General features: G+C 35.9%; 1 protein-coding gene across 1 annotated transcript in view; it reads right to left on the bottom strand.

Moving 5' to 3' along the window:
* LOC107659784 (adenylate cyclase type 8-like) overlaps positions 1-18,962 on the bottom strand; it is a 56,834-nt gene that overhangs the window by 5,820 nt on the left and 32,052 nt on the right. Inside the window, exons 8-14 of the mRNA XM_016448816.1 lie at positions 16,235-16,432; positions 14,410-14,510; positions 13,993-14,194; positions 12,872-12,961; positions 12,524-12,696; positions 10,351-10,432; positions 2,633-2,791 (exon numbers count right to left, since the gene is read on the bottom strand). Of these exons, the coding sequence (XP_016304302.1) occupies positions 2,633-2,791; positions 10,351-10,432; positions 12,524-12,696; positions 12,872-12,961; positions 13,993-14,194; positions 14,410-14,510; positions 16,235-16,432 (1,005 nt within the window). The remainder of the gene's footprint in view (positions 1-2,632; positions 2,792-10,350; positions 10,433-12,523; positions 12,697-12,871; positions 12,962-13,992; positions 14,195-14,409; positions 14,511-16,234; positions 16,433-18,962) is intronic.

Below are 18,962 nucleotides of genomic sequence, written 5' to 3' on the forward strand. Positions count from 1 at the left end.
ATAAATGAATAAATAAATAATAATAATAATAAAAAAAGATATAAAATGTTATTTCAAACTATTTCTGCCAAATATTGCCCAAAAATTAATGAAATTATAAAAACATACAACCAAATTACTAACATTTTAATTAAAATGAAAATGGAAAATATAAAAAATATAATATAATAAATATAATAAAACATAATATAATATAATAAAAAATTAATTACAAAAATCTGCATGTGTGCAATAATTATAAGACAGAACACAAGAACAGGTCCTGTGTAAACGAACTCTAAACAGCCTTAAATATTAATAGCTTAAAGACACTTCCCATATACACATGGCTATGCATAGACCTCACAGGTGCCACACAACATACACATTTACCACACCTTTCAAATTAGGTGTACAATTCATATAAAGTGTGTGACCAATTACGTACATTTAAGGTGTAATATGTGCAAGCCACAAGGCCACTGCTCTAACTACTTTGCAGTTTAAAGAGAGAGCTGTGGTCAATAGCATGATCAATATTAGAGGAGTTTAAACTCTCTCAATACTCCCCAAACATTCAGCATCGCACTGATACGCCCCACTGATGCATGATGTCATCACTGCATGCCAGTACTGCTGAGCGATCATTTGTATAAAAAGTCAGTGACTGCTGAAGAGAAGTGTAGAGAACAGGTAATAATACACTTAATAAGTGTTAGTCACTGAACTAAATTACTGCAGTGCCCTTTAAGAGTGGCAGGTTTTGCGAGCAAGACAGTGTATGTGTGTGTGTGAGGAAGAGGGATCATTTTCTCATCTTAATAATAGCAGAGAGTGACGTAAATTATAGTTCACACACTCAAGTGCAGACACACACACACACACACACACACACACATTTAGCGTCAGCAGTTACATCATGCCTCAATACTCCATCTGATTATAAATGAATGGGATAATTAAAGTAACTCAATACACTCTCTCTCTCTCTCACACACACACACACACACACACACACACTTCTGTGCACTCTCACACACACATGTGCGCGCACACACACACACACACACACACACACACAAACACATTTAGCGTCAGCAGTTAAATCATGCCTCAATACTCCACCACACACAAACACATTTAGCGTCAGCAGTTAAATCATGCCTCAATACTCCACCTGATTATAAATGAATGGGATAATTAAAGCAACTCAATACACTCTATCTCTCTCACTCACACATACCCAAGCTTAATGGATGCATTTTTTATCTGAGTTATATAGCTCCATTATTTAGCCTCCCTAATGTCTGATTGACTGACAGCGGAACATTCCAGAAATAAACAGAGGAGTCACGTCAGGACAAGAGAGCACATAAACACACAGCCGCCTTTACAAAAAGAACGAAAGGAAAGAAGGAAGAAAGAAAGAAAGGAAGAAATGAAGGAAGGAAGGATGAAAGGAAGGAAAGAAAGAAAGGTAGGAAAGAAAAGAAAAAGAAAGAAACTAGCAAAACAAAAACATGACTGCCAGAAGATAAACAATCTATGTTACAGAAAGTCAGAATGTATTTCAACAAGCTCAGTAAAAAAAAGAAATACAAGTTCAGTGTAATTTAAAAAATTGATTTGACCCAATATAAACTACCGTTCAAAAGATTTTTTTGAATGTTTTTAAAACAAGTCTCTTATGCTGAAATAATTTTTGAAATAATATAATAATAATAAAATTACAGTATAACATTACATTAAACACAGCAAAAACAGTAATATTGTGAAATAATATTACAATTTTAATATATTTTAAAATTATAATTTATTCCTGTGATGGGAAAACTTAATTTTCAGCATCGTTAATAAAGTTTTCAGTTTCACATGATCCTACAGAAATCATTCTACTATGCTGATTTGGGGCTCAAGCAACATTTCTTATTATTATCATTGTTTAAAACAGTTGTGCTACTTCATATAGTAATATTAGATTTTTTTTAATTAAAGTAACAGCATTTTATTGAAATAGAAATCTTTTGTAAGATTACATACCTTTTACTGTCAACTTTGGTCAAATTAATACATCCTTGCTGAAAAAAAGTATTAATTTCATCTTCTTCTTCAAAAAATAAAAAATAAAATAAATAAATAAATACATTTGAATGGTAGTCTGTGTGCTCTGTGTTTTTATGATTTTTAAAATAACGCGCCATTAACCTACCATCATGCTAAAGTCACACTCAACTGAAATCGATACAACTACACAGAGCTGCTACCTTTGCACAACATTCCAGATGACTTTTGGGATAGTAAGTATGCTGTCTTTTTAGACAGCTCACTAGATTTTGGAACAGAGTTACAGACTTTACCTGTCCGTTTGGTATAGTCTTGTTTTGTCATGTCATTGTCCTCATTTGTAAGTCGCTTTGGATAAAAGCGTCTGCTAAATGACTAAATGTAAATGTCATGTATATTAACTATTAATTTGTATAACTTGCTTAATTACTATTGACTTCCGTAGTTAACTGTCATGTCAATAAAGCACAATAAAGAAGAGAGAGAGTGAAAGTGTCAGTGATTCATCCTCTCCTCCTCACATGTTCTTGCTGTCTAAGTGCTGCCATGCTTTTCCTGTCAGACACCCAGATCCATTCTGTCTCTCTACCTCATTGTCTCTGTCTTTCTCCAGGAAGTGGCGTGCGACATGGCTGGGGAGAATGTTCCGGAGCATGTTCTCATTGTGTTCACGCAGCTCTCGCATCTCATTTATCTCTTCCTTTGCCTGTACACGCCATAGGAAGTCCAGACGAGCGGTATACTCCAGCTGAGAGACAGAGAGAATAAAGCTAGTCAGAACTAAAAAGCATCACAAGATACATTAAATCAACATAAACAAGCAAAAACACAGGACAGCCAATCAGTGTTGCAGCCCTATACAGTTATTTTACAAAGCATTTATCAGGATCACACAGACAGTGAGGGACAAAAAAATATTAATAACATAAAATATATAGCAGGAATTCTCTTATGCTCCACAAGATCAAAGCATGATCAAAACACAGAGAAAACAGTAATACTGTGAAATATTATTACAATTTAAAATAACCGTTTTCTTTTTCAATATATTTTCAAACGTAAGTTATTCCTGTGATGCAAAGCTGAATTTTCAGCATCCATTACTTTAGTCTTAAGTGTCACATAATGCTTCAGAAATCATTCTGTTATGCTGATTTGATGGTGAAGAAACTTCACTTTTGCAAATTTGTTGAAAACATTTTTTAAATTTTTGTAGCATTATACACATATTTACTGTCACTTTTAACATATTTAATGTGACGTAGTTGAATACATTTTACTATCCTCAAACCTTTGTTTTATATATATAAGACGAAAAGGCTTTAAGTTTCAAAGAAGACAGAGACAAAAAATGGGTATATCTAATAACCGTCAGCAATACTAGGCAGATAGGAAGTCCAGACGAGCGGTATACTCCAGCTGAGAGACAGAGAATAAAGCTAGTCAGAACTAAAAAGCATCACAACATACATTAAATCAACATAAACAAGCAAAAACACAGGACAGCCAATCAGTGTTGCAGCCCTATACAGTTATTTTACAAAGCATTTATCAGGATCACACAGACAGTGAGGGACAAAAAAATATTAATAACATAAAATATATAGCAGGAATTCTCTTATGCTCCACAAGATCAAAGCATGATCAAAACACAGAGAAAACAGTAATACTGTGAAATATTATTACAATTTAAAATAACCGTTTTCTTTTTCAATATATTTTCAAACGTAAGTTATTCCTGTGATGCAAAGCTGAATTTTCAGCATCCATTACTTTAGTCTTAAGTGTCACATAATGCTTCAGAAATCATTCTGTTATGCTGATTTGATGGTGAAGAAACTTCACTTTTGCAAATTTGTTGAAAACATTTTTTAAATTTTTGTAGCATTATACACATATTTACTGTCACTTTTAACATATTTAATGTGACGTAGTTGAATACATTTTACTATCCTCAAACCTTTGTTTTATATATATAAGACGAAAAGGCTTTAAGTTTCAAAGAAGACAGAGACAAAAAATGGGTATATCTAATAACCGTCAGCAATACTAGGCAGATAAATCGCAAATACACACTCAGCAAACACAATCCAGTCACTGGAAAAAAAGACACACAAAAATCCTAGCAACCAGAAGAGGAAAGCATCTATAGGTAATCAACGATAGGAAAGATGCACAGAGGTGCACTTTCTTCTTAAATGTGGAAAATAACTCATAATCAGACTTTTTTCTTTTTTTTTTACAAATGCTTTACAACATTGATTCCAAATGTTCTTATATAGGTTCATCTTTAAAAAATATTCACAATTTAATGTAAAAGACTATTGTATATTTACACAAGTATTAACTCCCCACATCTTACTATTTATAATGCCATCCATTTGCATCAATGTCAACATTTTTACATTATAAGTGCTTTAGCTAAGTTTTGTAGGTGTGATTTTGGCCCATTGCTCCATGCAGATTTGCTCCGGTTTGTTGAGGTTAATCAGATTTCATTTTCAAACAGTGTCATTTTCTCAGTTGAATTATACTAGTCTTTAATTAGGCCGCTGTAGGTTATTCACATTTTTGTTTTTGAACAAGTTAATTAAAAAGTGAATTTGGCTTTGGAATCATCATTCTGCTAAAATCATCAGGCTTTTGGCAGACTTCTCATCGATCCATTCCTCCCACTGATTTAAGTTGATGCCAAGCCCCAGAGTGAGATGCCACAACCTCGCTACCAAACTACACTGAATGAATAACTTGTTTTACATTTGGACAGCACATATAAATGTATTTCTTCTGATTAAGTTGGCTCTATTTACACTTGGTATAAAGATCCATATCAGATCAAGTGGTCAGCTGATGCATTTTTGTTGTTTATATCTGGACAAGCGTCTCAGATGTGTCTCCTGTGACCACTAGTGTTCAGTTTCAATAGGAGGGTCTCTGATTTCATGAATACACAAATCACTCACAATGTTTGTATTATTGCATGTAGACAAAGTGCAAAAAGCGCTGTCTATGAGGCATCAGGACAGATTAGCGTTTACACTATAAATCACATTTTTAGCTTCTGACCACATCTGGTACAGTATGTGGTTTCAGTGATTGGATCATAAAACATAAGAATCATCTGAACTGAATCTTAATTTCATGTGTGAATAAAGTCAACATTCAGGTGTGTTTTCACTTGCACTTGTTTTCTACTAGGACTTCTTTAGAGCTATTAAAGTTTCTGTCTTGATTTTTCGCACAGTGATATGTGGGACAATCTGCATCTGGGTCATTTCTACTTCCTGGTAACTAAACCAGTAGAGCCTTGTGCCCTCTGCCCAATTTATGCATTTGCTCTACTCCATTTAACTTTCTTCAGATCACAGTCTACATTCACAGCTGTCCTTCAGATTCACAAGATGAATCATGATTCCTCAAATGAGACTATCAGAGCAATATAAAACATCACATTAAAATAATTACGTTTTAGTGCTTTGAAATGTCACAGACAGTTTAATGAGGGTTTAAGTTTTTCTCCCCAATCTAAACTCCAACTTTACTCTCTTAAAAGGACAAAGTACACCACCATTCAAAAGTTCGGTCAATCAATTTTTTAAATGCTTTTATAAGAAGTCTCTTATGCCTAAATATTTTTTACAATTAGTTTTTTTACATCTAAAATGAATTAAAATAAATAAAATTCCAAATACATTTATTCCTGTGAATTTTCAGCAGCCATTATTTCAGTCTTTAGTGTCACATGATCCTTCAGAAATCATTCTAATACACTGATTTGGTGCTCAAGTTGAAATGTCACAGACAGTTTAATGAGGGTTTAAGTTTTTCTCCCCAATCTAAACTCCAACTTTACTCTCTTAAAAGGACAAAGTACACCACCATTCAAAAGTTCGGTCAATCAATTTTTTAAATGCTTTTATAAGAAGTCTCTTATGCCTAAATATTTTTTACAATTAGTTTTTTTACATCTAAAATGAATTAAAATAAATAAAATTCCAAATACATTTATTCCTGTGAATTTTCAGCAGCCATTATTTCAGTCTTTAGTGTCACATGATCCTTCAGAAAAAATATGAATATGCTGATTTGGTGCTCAAAAAACATTTCTTATCAATGTTAAAACGTAAAACGTTGTGACACATTTTGGGAAAACTGATATATTTAGCTTTTCTAATTATCCAATGAATAAAAAGTTCAATAGAACAGCATTTATTTGAAATGTAAAATATTTACTGACACATTTTTGATCATTTAAAATAAAAATATTAATTTCTTTAAAGAATAATAATTTTTTTGTTGTCCTTTTTGGAGCTTGACTACTTCTTACAACCATCTACCTCTACTGCATGAAAAAACAGCCAAGATATTCTGAAAGCGAAAAATCTCCTTTTGTCCTCAAGCAACACGAGTAGATGATGACATCATTTTTGACGTCACTGTTTTATTGCTTTCATACACTGTATGCAGTAAGTACCCTTAAATGCTTTGGCAGTGTCGTGACCCTTTGCGGTACGTCTCGACTCTAACAGGAAGTGAGCTGTGCTGCATTTCTGATATCTCTGTTCAGCCTGGCTCCCATCAGCTCTCTTCCAGCCAAAGAGCTCCAACAAGGTCCCCCCTAATTAAGCAGTAACACACGCTCATCTGCATACATTAATATCCAGCTTTAATTGGAACTGTTTCACAAAGGTGTCCAGATTGAAAAATTTATTTACTAACAGTCAGGGTGTGATGTAAGTGTTTATGCATGTGTACGAGTGTAAAATGCATGTGTGTGTGCATTTATTTCCGTATGCTCTCAAAGATGATTTTATGAGGAGTAATTATGCAAGTGGGGCAGACAGGGGTGTACGACTGTCTGACTGATTATTAAAAACACATCAACAAGACTAACCTCCATTAACCTCTAAAACACATGCACACACACATAGAGATGGACGCACACACTCAGACATTAGACAATTAAGGGCAGTGCATATCAAGCAAATTACTTTTGACAAAAGCAAACTGTATGAAAAGAGTTTAATACAAATGAGTTTTAGAAGTTTTAGGTGTCTTGAGAGGGCCGGTTTTGAATCTCGCTGCTGTCTGGAGTGGTCCGGGACTTTATCGCTATCAGAACAGTAATTTAAATGGTTAAAGTCTGGCTGGTGGAAGAGCAGCTGTTACAATAGTGGCTAAAATGAATGCATTGTTTTATTCATGATAAAATGATATGCTAAGCTCTTCGGTGGTGACATTCTGGTTCTCAAGGCTCTCACTCAGCAGATAATACAAAAGTTATGTTCCTTCGTGCCTTATTCCCTTGAGCAAGGCATGTACCTGCATTCACAGTTTAATCAAGGGGAACATGTGCTGAATTTACTCCATTTTATTGCCTTTCAGAGCTCAGTAGACTCATTGGAGTTCTCCATTTATAGCAAGTATCTACTTTGTCCTAGATTTTTCTCCTAAATTCTTTAGAAAGACTAAAGAGACACACTAAAGGCTCTCTTTTTAATATCAGTTCTGTCTACACTGCAAAAATAACTTCTTTATTATTCAGTTTTGTAAGATGTCTTAAAATCCTTAAGACATTTTCCCGAGAAGCCACAACGCATAATATATAAACACTTGTTTTCAGAAAATGTATCTTTAATTCAAGTCTATTTTGTCTTACTCCACTGATAATTTTTTTAAAGGAGCCCTAAGGGGAAAAAATATGATATGAGAGGAAAAATTATTTCAATTTGAAACATTTGAATTCTCTTGCAAAAGTATTGCGTTGCCCCAAACTTTGTTTGATCACAAAAGTATTAAAATGTAATTTTTTCCTCATATTATTTCCATCACAAAAGTTTTGTGAGCATCAAAAAACCACTGAAATATAATTTTCCTATCATCTCAGTGTTTTTCCCCATTACCATGTCCCATTAGGGGATTCATTTATTTATTTTTGCTATTTTTTGTATTAAGTATAAATAATTTATAAAAAAGTGAATAAAACAACTAGTGAAGTAAGACACACTAAGAGGGCCCCTATTATGCACCTTTTTACATAATGTAATACAGGGTTTCTGCAGACTTGAACAAGTTCAATTTAAGACTTTTTAAGACCTTTTTAATACCACCTTATATGAAATTTAAGACCTAAACCTGTAATGGAAATACACATTTTATTACATACATATATGTAATATTTAATGTGTATAAATTAAAAAGAAAACAAAATATCAATGCTGTAATAAATGGTATTTATTACTATGATATACAGTGAACTTTTCATGTCAGCAGACAATATTCCATACAAAATATCCCCACAAACTAACTGCATCACTGAGATTTTTGGTGGAGTAAACAATTTATTCTGAAGCAATATTTTCATCAGTGTTCTATCAGCTTTTACATACTTAAATCTGCATATTTACCTTTACAAAGGCCTATTTTTAACCTTTTTAGATGTATGCATCATCTTACATGTCAAATTATGTGATCATTCTGAATGTATTTTAATAGACTGAATCATGCAGTGATCAGTAGGTGACTCTGTAGGTGTTTTGAATGTTTGTTTGTCTTGCGTCGTGAGAAAATTGAGTAAAATAGCTCACTTGTCATGGTGTTATTTAACTATATCATGTTATGAATAAACTAAACATTTTGAATTTTTACCTCAGTGTGTTTCTTCTGAGTTTATGTGTGCTGTCACGCTCATTTGTTCTGAAGTCTCGAGACAAACAGAGTGAGCCTCAGCGCGAGCTTGTATTCTGTTGTTCTCTCTGATGACGCAGTAACTTACCGCGGGAAGAAAAAATCTTCGGTCTGTCCAATGATTGTAAAGTCATTAGGTCCGTCAGACTTAAGATATTTTAGCGGTAATGAGACCAAAAATAATTAAGCCCCATCGAATCCGAATTTAAGACATTTTAAGACTTTTTAAGGCCTTATATTAGGAAAACGTTATTTAAGACATTTTAAGACTTTTTAAGGACCCCCGGACACCCTGTAATATGTCTCAGGTGTCCCCAGAATGTGCCTGTGAAGTTTCAGCTCAAAATACCCCACAGATAATTTATTATATCATTTTTAAAAATGGCTATTTTGAGTAGAAGCAGAAACAGGCTGTTTTTGTGCATGTCTCTTTAAATGCAAATGAGCTGCTGCTCCCTGCCTCCTTTTCCAGAATGGAGTTCTGCCTTTACAGCTGGTATCTCCGATACTCTGCTAAAAAACATCTGTTTGGTTTTGATTATCATGTCTATCACACTGAAATCATGTGTTTTAAAGCCATAACAGTTTAAACTTCTGATATACGGTGATATACAGCTGGAATAGAAATTGCATGTTTATATTAGATCGTGTATTAAAGGTGCAGTGTGTAAATTTTAGCGGCATCTAGCGGTGAGGTTGCGAATTGCAACCAACGGCTCAGTCCCCCGCTCACCCCTCCCTTTAGAGAAGCTACGGTGGCCGATACAGGACTAAGATGTCGTCGGTAAAGACAGCAGAGAGCAATGAGATTTCTTTACAAAGGTAAATGAAGGAATTATATTTACTTAATTATTTAATAAATCGATGTTATTGCGAATATTAATGTACTTGTTCATCATTGTGTCAGTGTTTTATTCGCAAGAACAACAAAGTGACGACAACAGACCTTTGCACCCCACTGTATATGTAAATAAATGTATCATAAAAACAACAGCATATGAAGAATAAAGCCTTATTGACAGTGACCTGCAGTGACAGAGTGCTTGTTCATTCATCCGACACACACACACACACCAAGATGAGCATAAAAAAGAAATGATCAAATCACTGTCCAAGAAACACACGCCAAGTCCCAATCCACAGGCCTAGCAGTGCCAGTGGCACCACCTGCCTAAATGACACGCTGTTGCCATAGAAACGAGGAGGGGGGGCAAATACGGGCAGGCAGTTTATAGCTGGACACAACACATGGCACAAGCACAAAGCATTTCGGTCATATGTGAGACTCCATGTGCCTTAATCAGAGCGGCGCCGACACCACACACACACACCTACACAAACCCAGCAGCGCTCATTTCTCTTTCTCTCTCGCTCATCACCACTCGGACCGGCTCTTTCCCCTGATCTATGGCATCAAAGACAACAATCAGTAGAGTGAACTTAAAAAGCTCTGCACACACGGTGTGTCAGAGAAAGAGCAGGGCTTTTATATATTGACTGTTAGACCTTATGAAGCAGCCAATAACTTCCAGCCGTTTCTTAGAAACGTGACATTATAAAATAGGCACTGAATGGCCCCTGATCTGCTGTCAGGTTAGCGTTTGTGTGCGTGTCTGTTACCTGTTGGCCGTGGTAGAACACAGCTAAAAGGAACATCGCCATGAGAAGCAGAGACGTTTCCTTGGTTCCCAGGAAGCTTTTGCTGTAACCAGAGAAACAGGACAGAAAGTCTCATGAGTTCTGCAGCATGTTTATAATGTCCACAGTGCAGTTAGCTAAGAGAAACATCTGTCATAAATGTCATAAAGAGCCTTGATGATATAATCACAGTGTACACTGTCAAACACTTATATCTGTTATGAAAAAATGATTTGTTTGTAAAGGGGTCATGAACTGCATGAATTACTTTATACTGTTCTCTGAGGTCCACTTCTGTTTTTTTTTACAACAAAAAACATAATTTAGAAGTAAAAGGCTATTTTCTATCCTGTTTTTAACCCCCTCATCAGAACACTCTGTTTGAATAGGAGTGGCGGATTGTAGACTCGGAAGTAAATGCCCACTGCTATGATTGGCAAATAGTTGTGTATGTTTGATAGCCTACATCCTTCATAGATGGACACTGCTGTGATAGGTTAAAATGCATAAATACTCAGTATATATCAAACGATCGGTAAAAAAAGACAAAGCAATAGTGACCATGTAATAAAAACAGTTACTCACACTTGTGTGGTGGGACATTACTGTCGGATCCAATACAGCCGGAACAGCATTGTCTTTTAGTTTCAATCTTTCTGAAAATCCTGCGTTGAATTGTGCCTTGTTTGCAAACGAATCCGCGGTAAAATGAAGTTCTTACTGACGTGGTCTGGCACTTCATTAAAAATAAAGTTCATCAAATAAAGTTTATCGTTTGGTTTCTGCATAGACATGCGTTCCCCCCTCTCGTTATTTACACTACATGCGTGAATCGGTGGGCGGGGCTAAACAGGCAGTGATGTAGAAGCAGGCGTTGATCTTCTTCTGCGGAGGCAGTGCTTATCCACGCTATTAGATCATAGAGTAGCACATTCCACAAGATGCTGTTTTGGCAGACTGGCTTCAATATAAGCTGTTTTTAGACTAACGAGAACGTTTTGAGATCTGAAACTCACAGGATGTTTTTATAGCACAATGACCTCTTATATGTGAAAAGATCAAGGGAATTTAGATTTTTCAGTTCATGAGCCCTTTAAGGTAGTACCTTGTTTAGGATTTGGTTCAGAGGCTTAGTTCTTGTTTAGGGGTTGTATTTGGTAGTTGGTTTTATCTTTGTGATTTACAGTGTTCTCATTATAGGTGTAAATGTGGACCACAATGATGATAGCTATGGAGGACGGATTTAAAAAAAATTATAATTATTATTATTAATATTATATAAAAATGTTTATGTTTTTTAAAAAAGAAGCCTCTCGCTCACGAAGGCTGCATTTATTTGATCAAAAATACAGTAAAAACAGTAATATTGTGAAATATTATTACAATTGAAACGAACTCTTTTCTATTTAAAAATATTGTAAAATGTAATTTATTCCTGTGATGGCAAAGCTGAATTTTCATCATCATTACTCCGGTCTTCAGTGTCACATGATCATTCAGAAATCATTCTAATATGCTAATTTGGTGCTCAAGAAACATTTGTAATTGTTATCAATGTTGAAAACAGTTGTGTTGCTTAATATTTTTGTGGAAACTATTTTTTCATAATCTTTTGACTAACATGAAGTTCAAAAGAACAGCATTTGATATACAAATCTTTTGTAACATTGTAAATGTCTTTATCTCTATTTAATACAGCCTTGCTGAATTAAAAAAAAAACTGATCCAAACTTTTGGCAGTGTATGTGGGCGGTAACAGAAGTGTATGTGCATGTCATCAGACAGCAAAATTGCAACCCTTACAGGGTTTAAAACTATAAACTTACAGCTGCCAAACTACATTTTTGACCACCAGGCCACACCACCCACATTTACTTTCTGGTTTAGAGTTTGAGTTGTCCTTTGGCGGAAGGCAGAAATTTATGACTGGCTGACGTCAATCATAAAACATGCAGAAATCGATTAAAGCACTCGCAGACTGCTACTTTAGAAACAGCATGACATTTATTGCTCTTATAGTTGGTCCACGTCATCTTACGAACTTGCTTGAGTCATCACACTTACGTCCATACTGTTAAAGTGTGATGTATAATTTTTTTCTTTATAATTTATTCCTTAATGGCTCCTGAATGGCACAATGTGGGAGTTTGCATACCTCTGATTAAGTGTAAGTGTGTCATAGCGGATGAACAGTGGTGTGTAGAAGGCCTCGGTCAGCACTGCGTAGATAGCGATCATGATCAGCAGGATGGCCAGCTTCAGAACCGAGTTCAGTCTGAGAAACACTGCACACGTCACCATCGCCAACACTCCAGTAAACACGAAATACTGTCAATAAACGGGCAGACAACCTCAACATTAGCAACCCATCGCTCGATGTACAGTGAATGAACTGATTTGAAACAGTTTACACATTTGCTAGAATTCTATCAATCCTTTTAACAGACTGAAACTGGCAAGAAGCTGTGGGTCTGATTGTGTCGGAGGCAGTGGATGAAAAGACCTCTGGGTAGAAGCAGATATCGGGGATTGAGGCAGATGCATTAAACGTCTGGTTCCTGAATGAGCCGGATTTATCGAAATCACACCAAAGCTACGATAAAAGAGAAAGAGAGTGCTAATGTTAGAGAATTAATTGTATTTGAGAATTCATCTGTATAAAGAGCAATATAATTACATTTCCAAGAACTTTCTAGCTATAGGTTTATGTAACTGAAAGATGGCTGATATAATATTCTATTGAAAGCAGTAACTGATAATATTCTATTAAAATAAATAAAAAATATAAAAGAAATTAAGATAAAATGTTTTAAATATAATTTAGGCATCACAACATTATAAAATACAGTATGAAAAACTGATGTTTATTTTGAAATTTGATAAAGATGAATTTAACTGACTTTAAGTGTTTTTAAAGATCAACTTGATGATGGAAAAAGTAATCTAAATGTAAAAATTAGGGAAGTTATTAAATAATAATAAAAATCCACATGAAATATAGACTAATACAATGCATTTGAACAAATTGCTAATATCAGCCAATAACCAATATGATATTGATATGAGTCAAAATCTGCTAAAGGGCAATGATGGAACAATAGTTTTTAATGATTTTACACTATTATTTACAACAGGATCTGTATTTTCATTGGTTTAAATAAATGATTTTTGTTATAAGAGACAATAAAAATAACTTTGTGCATCAAAACCTCTCCTGGTAAAAAAAAAAAAAGAAATAAAAAAGTGAACTTGATTTTCGAAGTCAACGAATTTGCGACAGCTAAATTTTAATTAAAATTTAAAAAACAGCTGTCAGTCTCTGAGTGACGTAATTTATTTAGGCCATGAAATAAAATTAATTGCCAAATGCAAAAAGCATTTTGAACATTTTATAAAAAGCTTTGCTAGATTTAATTACCCGTTTGCAGATTTTGAGCTATGCATTGTGCAATCCTTTGTCACTAGATTCTATAATGAAAATAAATTCATTTATACTCCACAGTGGGACTATAATTCTTGAGTTGAAATTGGTTCAGCTCACAAATTAAAACTTTATATATCCACGATAACATTTGCAAGAGTATAATGATGAAATTACAAATACAATTAAAAATGTTTGCTCACTATGTTGATCATGGCAGCCAGGAAGTTGATGAGGATGGAGAGGAAGATGACGACGTTCCGTGCAGCGTACGTTTCGTTCACCCAGCAACATGCTTTTCGCAAAACCAGAGGCAAACACTTATAATCCTCCGCTGTTGTCACAACAACAAGGCAACAGTGCAGCAAGATGAGGACGGAGAACTGTATCACCATAGTGACCATCCTACAAACATGAGCGATCGCATATTATATGATGCTCTCGTGGGAGTAATCGAATATTCGAGACTGGTGTGGATTAAATTTAAGTGAAAAAGCCACATCGAACACTATAGGAAATATTAATCCATGGCTTCTATATGCAGTATAAACCCAAACAGATCATGTGTCAACCTCAATGTCTGTGGTGGTCATGGCCATCAGTATATCTACATGTTTTACCTTGCAGAGGGAAGTAAGCTCTGTATTCCAGTGATGAAGAAGAGAACAATGAAGGCACACACAAGATTAGACTTAAACACCTCGTCTCGCATCTGGGAATACTGTAGAGGAAACACACACACACACAGAAAAGTAAGGACAAAAATTCCTCTTCACATGACGACCACAATGACACCATGAAAGCAATGCTAACCACATAGGAAAGAGCAGGGTAGGTGCTCATAAACACACATACACACAACTCCTGTGCTCTCTGGGTTAGTGAAAGGACGTGTGATGTCAGGGCATCATGGAGGCAGGGCAAACCAAGAATCTCAAGCACAGAGAGTGGCACAGAGTCAAAGGCCAAGCAGGGGGCAAAGGTCAACTAAAACGAGCAGAAATGAGGTAAGGGACAAATAAACAGAATAAAAAGCATTTTTAACTAAGATGAAAACATGCATGGTAGCGGATCATGAGTAACCCGAAGGCCCGTCTGTGGGCAAATCCCGGTTGTTCAGGAAGAATTAACGTTCATCAGAGATGGTGATTAAAACCAATCAATTTGGAGACCAATCCAATCGGCTAAATTCACCGGCTCATTATCCTAAGGGTTGATTTAAATTCACTCTCTTTTTCTTTGTCAGAACCTGCTGATCAGATCAGGAAACAACCTTCTTGTCAGACTAATGGCCAGAGCGACTCTCAAGTTAAAGGGTTAGTTCTCCCAAAAAATGAAAATTCTGTCATTAATTACTCACCCTCATGTCATTTCAAACCTGTAAGACCTTTGTTCATCTTTGGAACAAAAATTAAGATATTTCAATATCTTCGTCGTTCAAGGCCTAGAAATGACACATACATTGTACTCATACATTGACTGACGTGGAAGAGAAGAAATCATTGAATAAAGTTATTTGTTTTCTTTTCACACAAAAAGTATTCTCGTAGCTTCATAAAATTATGGTTGAACCACTGATGTCACATGGACCATTTTAACGATGTCCTTACTACCTTTCTGGGTCTGGGAACATTTCGGTTGCGTTGCTGTCTATGCAGGGTCAGAAAGCTCTCAGATGTCATCAAAAGTATCTTAATTTGTATTTGGAAGATGAACGAAGGTCTTATGGGTTTGGAACGACATGAGGGTGAGTTATTAATGACAGAATTTTCATTTTTGGGTGAACCATCCCTTTAACAGCTCAAGAACTGTAGCACAATTCATGAATGAAACATTCAGACCATGTCATAAAAACAATCTTTTTGGAGTTTTTTAATCATTTTTGGAGCTGTGGTCACTATATATGAACTGTCATTGAATAACTTGAATAACATTTTTCGTTCCACAGAAGAAAGCCTGATAGTGAAAATAATAACAGAATTGTGTTTTGGGGAGAACTATCCATTCAAGTGATCTTAAAAGTAAATTGCATTGTAGTGGTGTCAGAAGTGTCATCGCTCCTGCTAGAAAGTCCAAATAAAACTGGTGGCAGATGGTTTCTGGGACCATTAATTTGGTGCAAATTGGTCTAGATAGATGGTCCATCTGGTTGACCATCTTGGACCAACGAGAAAACAGCAACCATGCTCTAAAAACAGCTGGACCACCTTAACTTGTTTTTTTTTTTCGGATGGGATATAGTAAGTGAGAACATTTTAAACCGCTGTGCATGTTCTAGAAAGTATTGACTGCTGTTGCTGGCACATAACGTCCTTTAGTTTACTCATGACAAAAACACTCTCTCGCCTCCTTCTCTTGCACCTCCAAAACAAAAATAAAGCAACAAAGAGAGAGTGAGAGAGCAGAGAGGGAGGACAGGATGGCTGGAAGGTGGGAGCAGGCTACCTTGTGCTCCAGCAGTGCTTCTCTAAAGGTGAGAGAGAAGGGGGAGATATGTTCTTGGCGGAGCTTGTCCCCGCTGCGCAGGGCGATGGCGCTCTGCATGCGAGCGTTAATTTCCTGTGAGCCGGCGCGCACATGCAGGGCTTGAGCCAGGTGGTTGGGGAGCAGGTTAATGGAGTGACGTGTGAGCGCAGCCAGAGTCTACAGAGGAGAAGCACATGCAGCGCCCATGAGTCTGAGAGTGTTTGTTCGTGTGTGTGTGTGTGTGTGTTGGTGTGTATCTGTTCATTCAAGAGCTCTGCACAACATGAATGTATGACAATCAAAGAAACATTAGAAAAGGATTGCACAAAGACATGCACGATTACTTATCTAATGTAGGACAAATGACAGACTTCTAATTTTTTATATAAGGTTATTATAATTAAATATTTATCAACCCAAACTCTATGCCTAAAAGAAAACTTTTGCATTATTTAATTTTTGAACTGTTTTCCCACATACAGCATCCCCAATGGTGGTTTTGCCAGATTTAGTTCACTTCTCATGACAATTTTGTCCCCAAACGACAGCTAAGTACGCACACACACACACACACACACACACACACACACACACACACACATAACACTTGCACATAACATGATTATTTTTTTGTACAGCGAATGCTCTGGGCTGTAAGTAATAGGCTTTTCTAACTGCCTACAGCTCAGCCCATCTTTTAGAGTGGATCTAGAAAATCAACACACTATTGCAATGTCTAATAATTCCACTGCATTAATGCCGGAAAGCCGGACCTTTTATATCAGATATTTTAAGTATCAAAATATGAGGCTGTTCCAGTCAGTTCTCTCTGCTGGAAAATCCAGTTAAAACCAGGTTTATTGCTGATTTTTCATAGTTTATATATGGTCTATGGTTGATTGATGGTGGTAGACCACCTTGGGTAAGGAAAGAACCCTTTATCATGTGCTGAAAACACCACATTGTGTTGATATGACCTATTCAAGCTATTTTTCAGCAACCTTTGGTGGTCAAAATTGTTAGAACACTTGGCATATTTAAGAGGTTTCAGTTGTTTTTGTTGAACTGGCCGTTATAATATCCATAAAACGAACTATTGCCTGAACTAAGTGCGATGGAAGAAATCTGCTGGAACATTGAAAATGATGGACTTGCCCCCTCAAAATCCGGACCTCAACTCCACTGAGCAAATTTGGGGCAAGTTGGAAAATAAACTGGACAGATCTATTGTACATTCAAAGGAAAGCCTTTGGCTTGAGTTGCAGAAGGCATTGGTTTAACATTAGTGTTGAAATTCTCAGAAAATACAGTATATTGACACTATGCCAGAGAGATGTGCTGCTGTAAGTGCTGCAAAAGGTGGACATGCCAAATATTAAAGTGGAAAAGTGGATAAAAACAGTACGACTCACTTCACCTGATATTTGTTGTGCTCAGAGCAACCATCTGCATGTTTCATGAACATTATGAAATTAAATCATGTTTTGGAGGCAAAAAAGGGTCAATATTTTCAGATCTGTCAGGTGTTCTAACAGTTTTGGCCATCACTGTATATCATCCAATGTCAACTGATCCAAATCCAATACCAAGACAAGACTGTGTCACATATATGCTTCGAATATAAACAGCTTGGTTGATAATAATGTGAGCAATTTAGCTTGGCTAATAAAATAAAAACTATTAAATAAAAAATAAAAAGATAATGTAATTTTTATTTTAAAATGTTTAAATTATGCAACATTTGGAGGTTGAATTTCCAGAAAAGGTAACTATATCATGATATAAACTTTATCACACTATGACACAGGATTTTGTTCATGCAGCTCACCTCTAGTAAACACTTCGTACAATACGAGGTGACACACAAGATTTCAATAGCTCAGAGGTTCATATGGGGATAGAGGTTAAACAAAAATATCACTCGCCTTAAACACACTGTACAACATCAGGACACAAATGAAAAATGGCATGAACAGGACCTGGCTAAGTTCAGGCCACTCCGCTAAAGCTGATGACTGTACAGGGAAAGGGAGGCAACCTTACATGAACTGCAAAATGTTACCTCAGACTGGCTATACCATGGCTCTGTTCCAAATTCTAGTTTTTTTATACTGTTTACATGAGACATCCTAAGTGGTCCCACATGGGCAGCAACGCCCATGCAAACAAACTCACACACCCAAGCAAACAGTGCGCCACACGTAAAGTGAGACTTGACTAATGCAAGTGTCTAACTAGTTAATTCAGCTGACTAATGTGTCTTCCAAACAAAAGAGGGCAAAATGCTAGTAAAACAGAGTATGATATTTGCAAGTTGCTAAGCTAAACACTCAATACTTTAATAAGCACAAAAATATTACACAATAAAATCGTCATGTTTCTTAACAGAACTGAATAAAATGTGTATTTTTTATAATCTACTGAACATTTCCCTTGAATGGTGGCTCTTGCTTATTCATAAAACCCATTTGTAAGATGCTTTGTTCAAACCTGACAGAATCAGCCAACCTGTGTCAAGACGGCCGTTTTAAAAGCATCATGCTGTCAAAAGTGATTACATGGAAGAATGGGAGAAGAACTCCATGTGTGTGGGTCACCAAACACATTTCTTTACAGCAAACCCAGTAACAACCATATATATCACATATGTGACCCTGGACCACAAAACCAGTCTTAAGTCGCTGGGGCATATTTGTAGCAATAGCCA

Source organism: Sinocyclocheilus anshuiensis, unplaced genomic scaffold (assembly GCF_001515605.1).
Source record: "Sinocyclocheilus anshuiensis isolate Anshui unplaced genomic scaffold, SAMN03320099.WGS_v1.1 scaffold850, whole genome shotgun sequence".
Lineage (NCBI taxonomy): Eukaryota > Metazoa > Chordata > Actinopteri > Cypriniformes > Cyprinidae > Sinocyclocheilus > Sinocyclocheilus anshuiensis.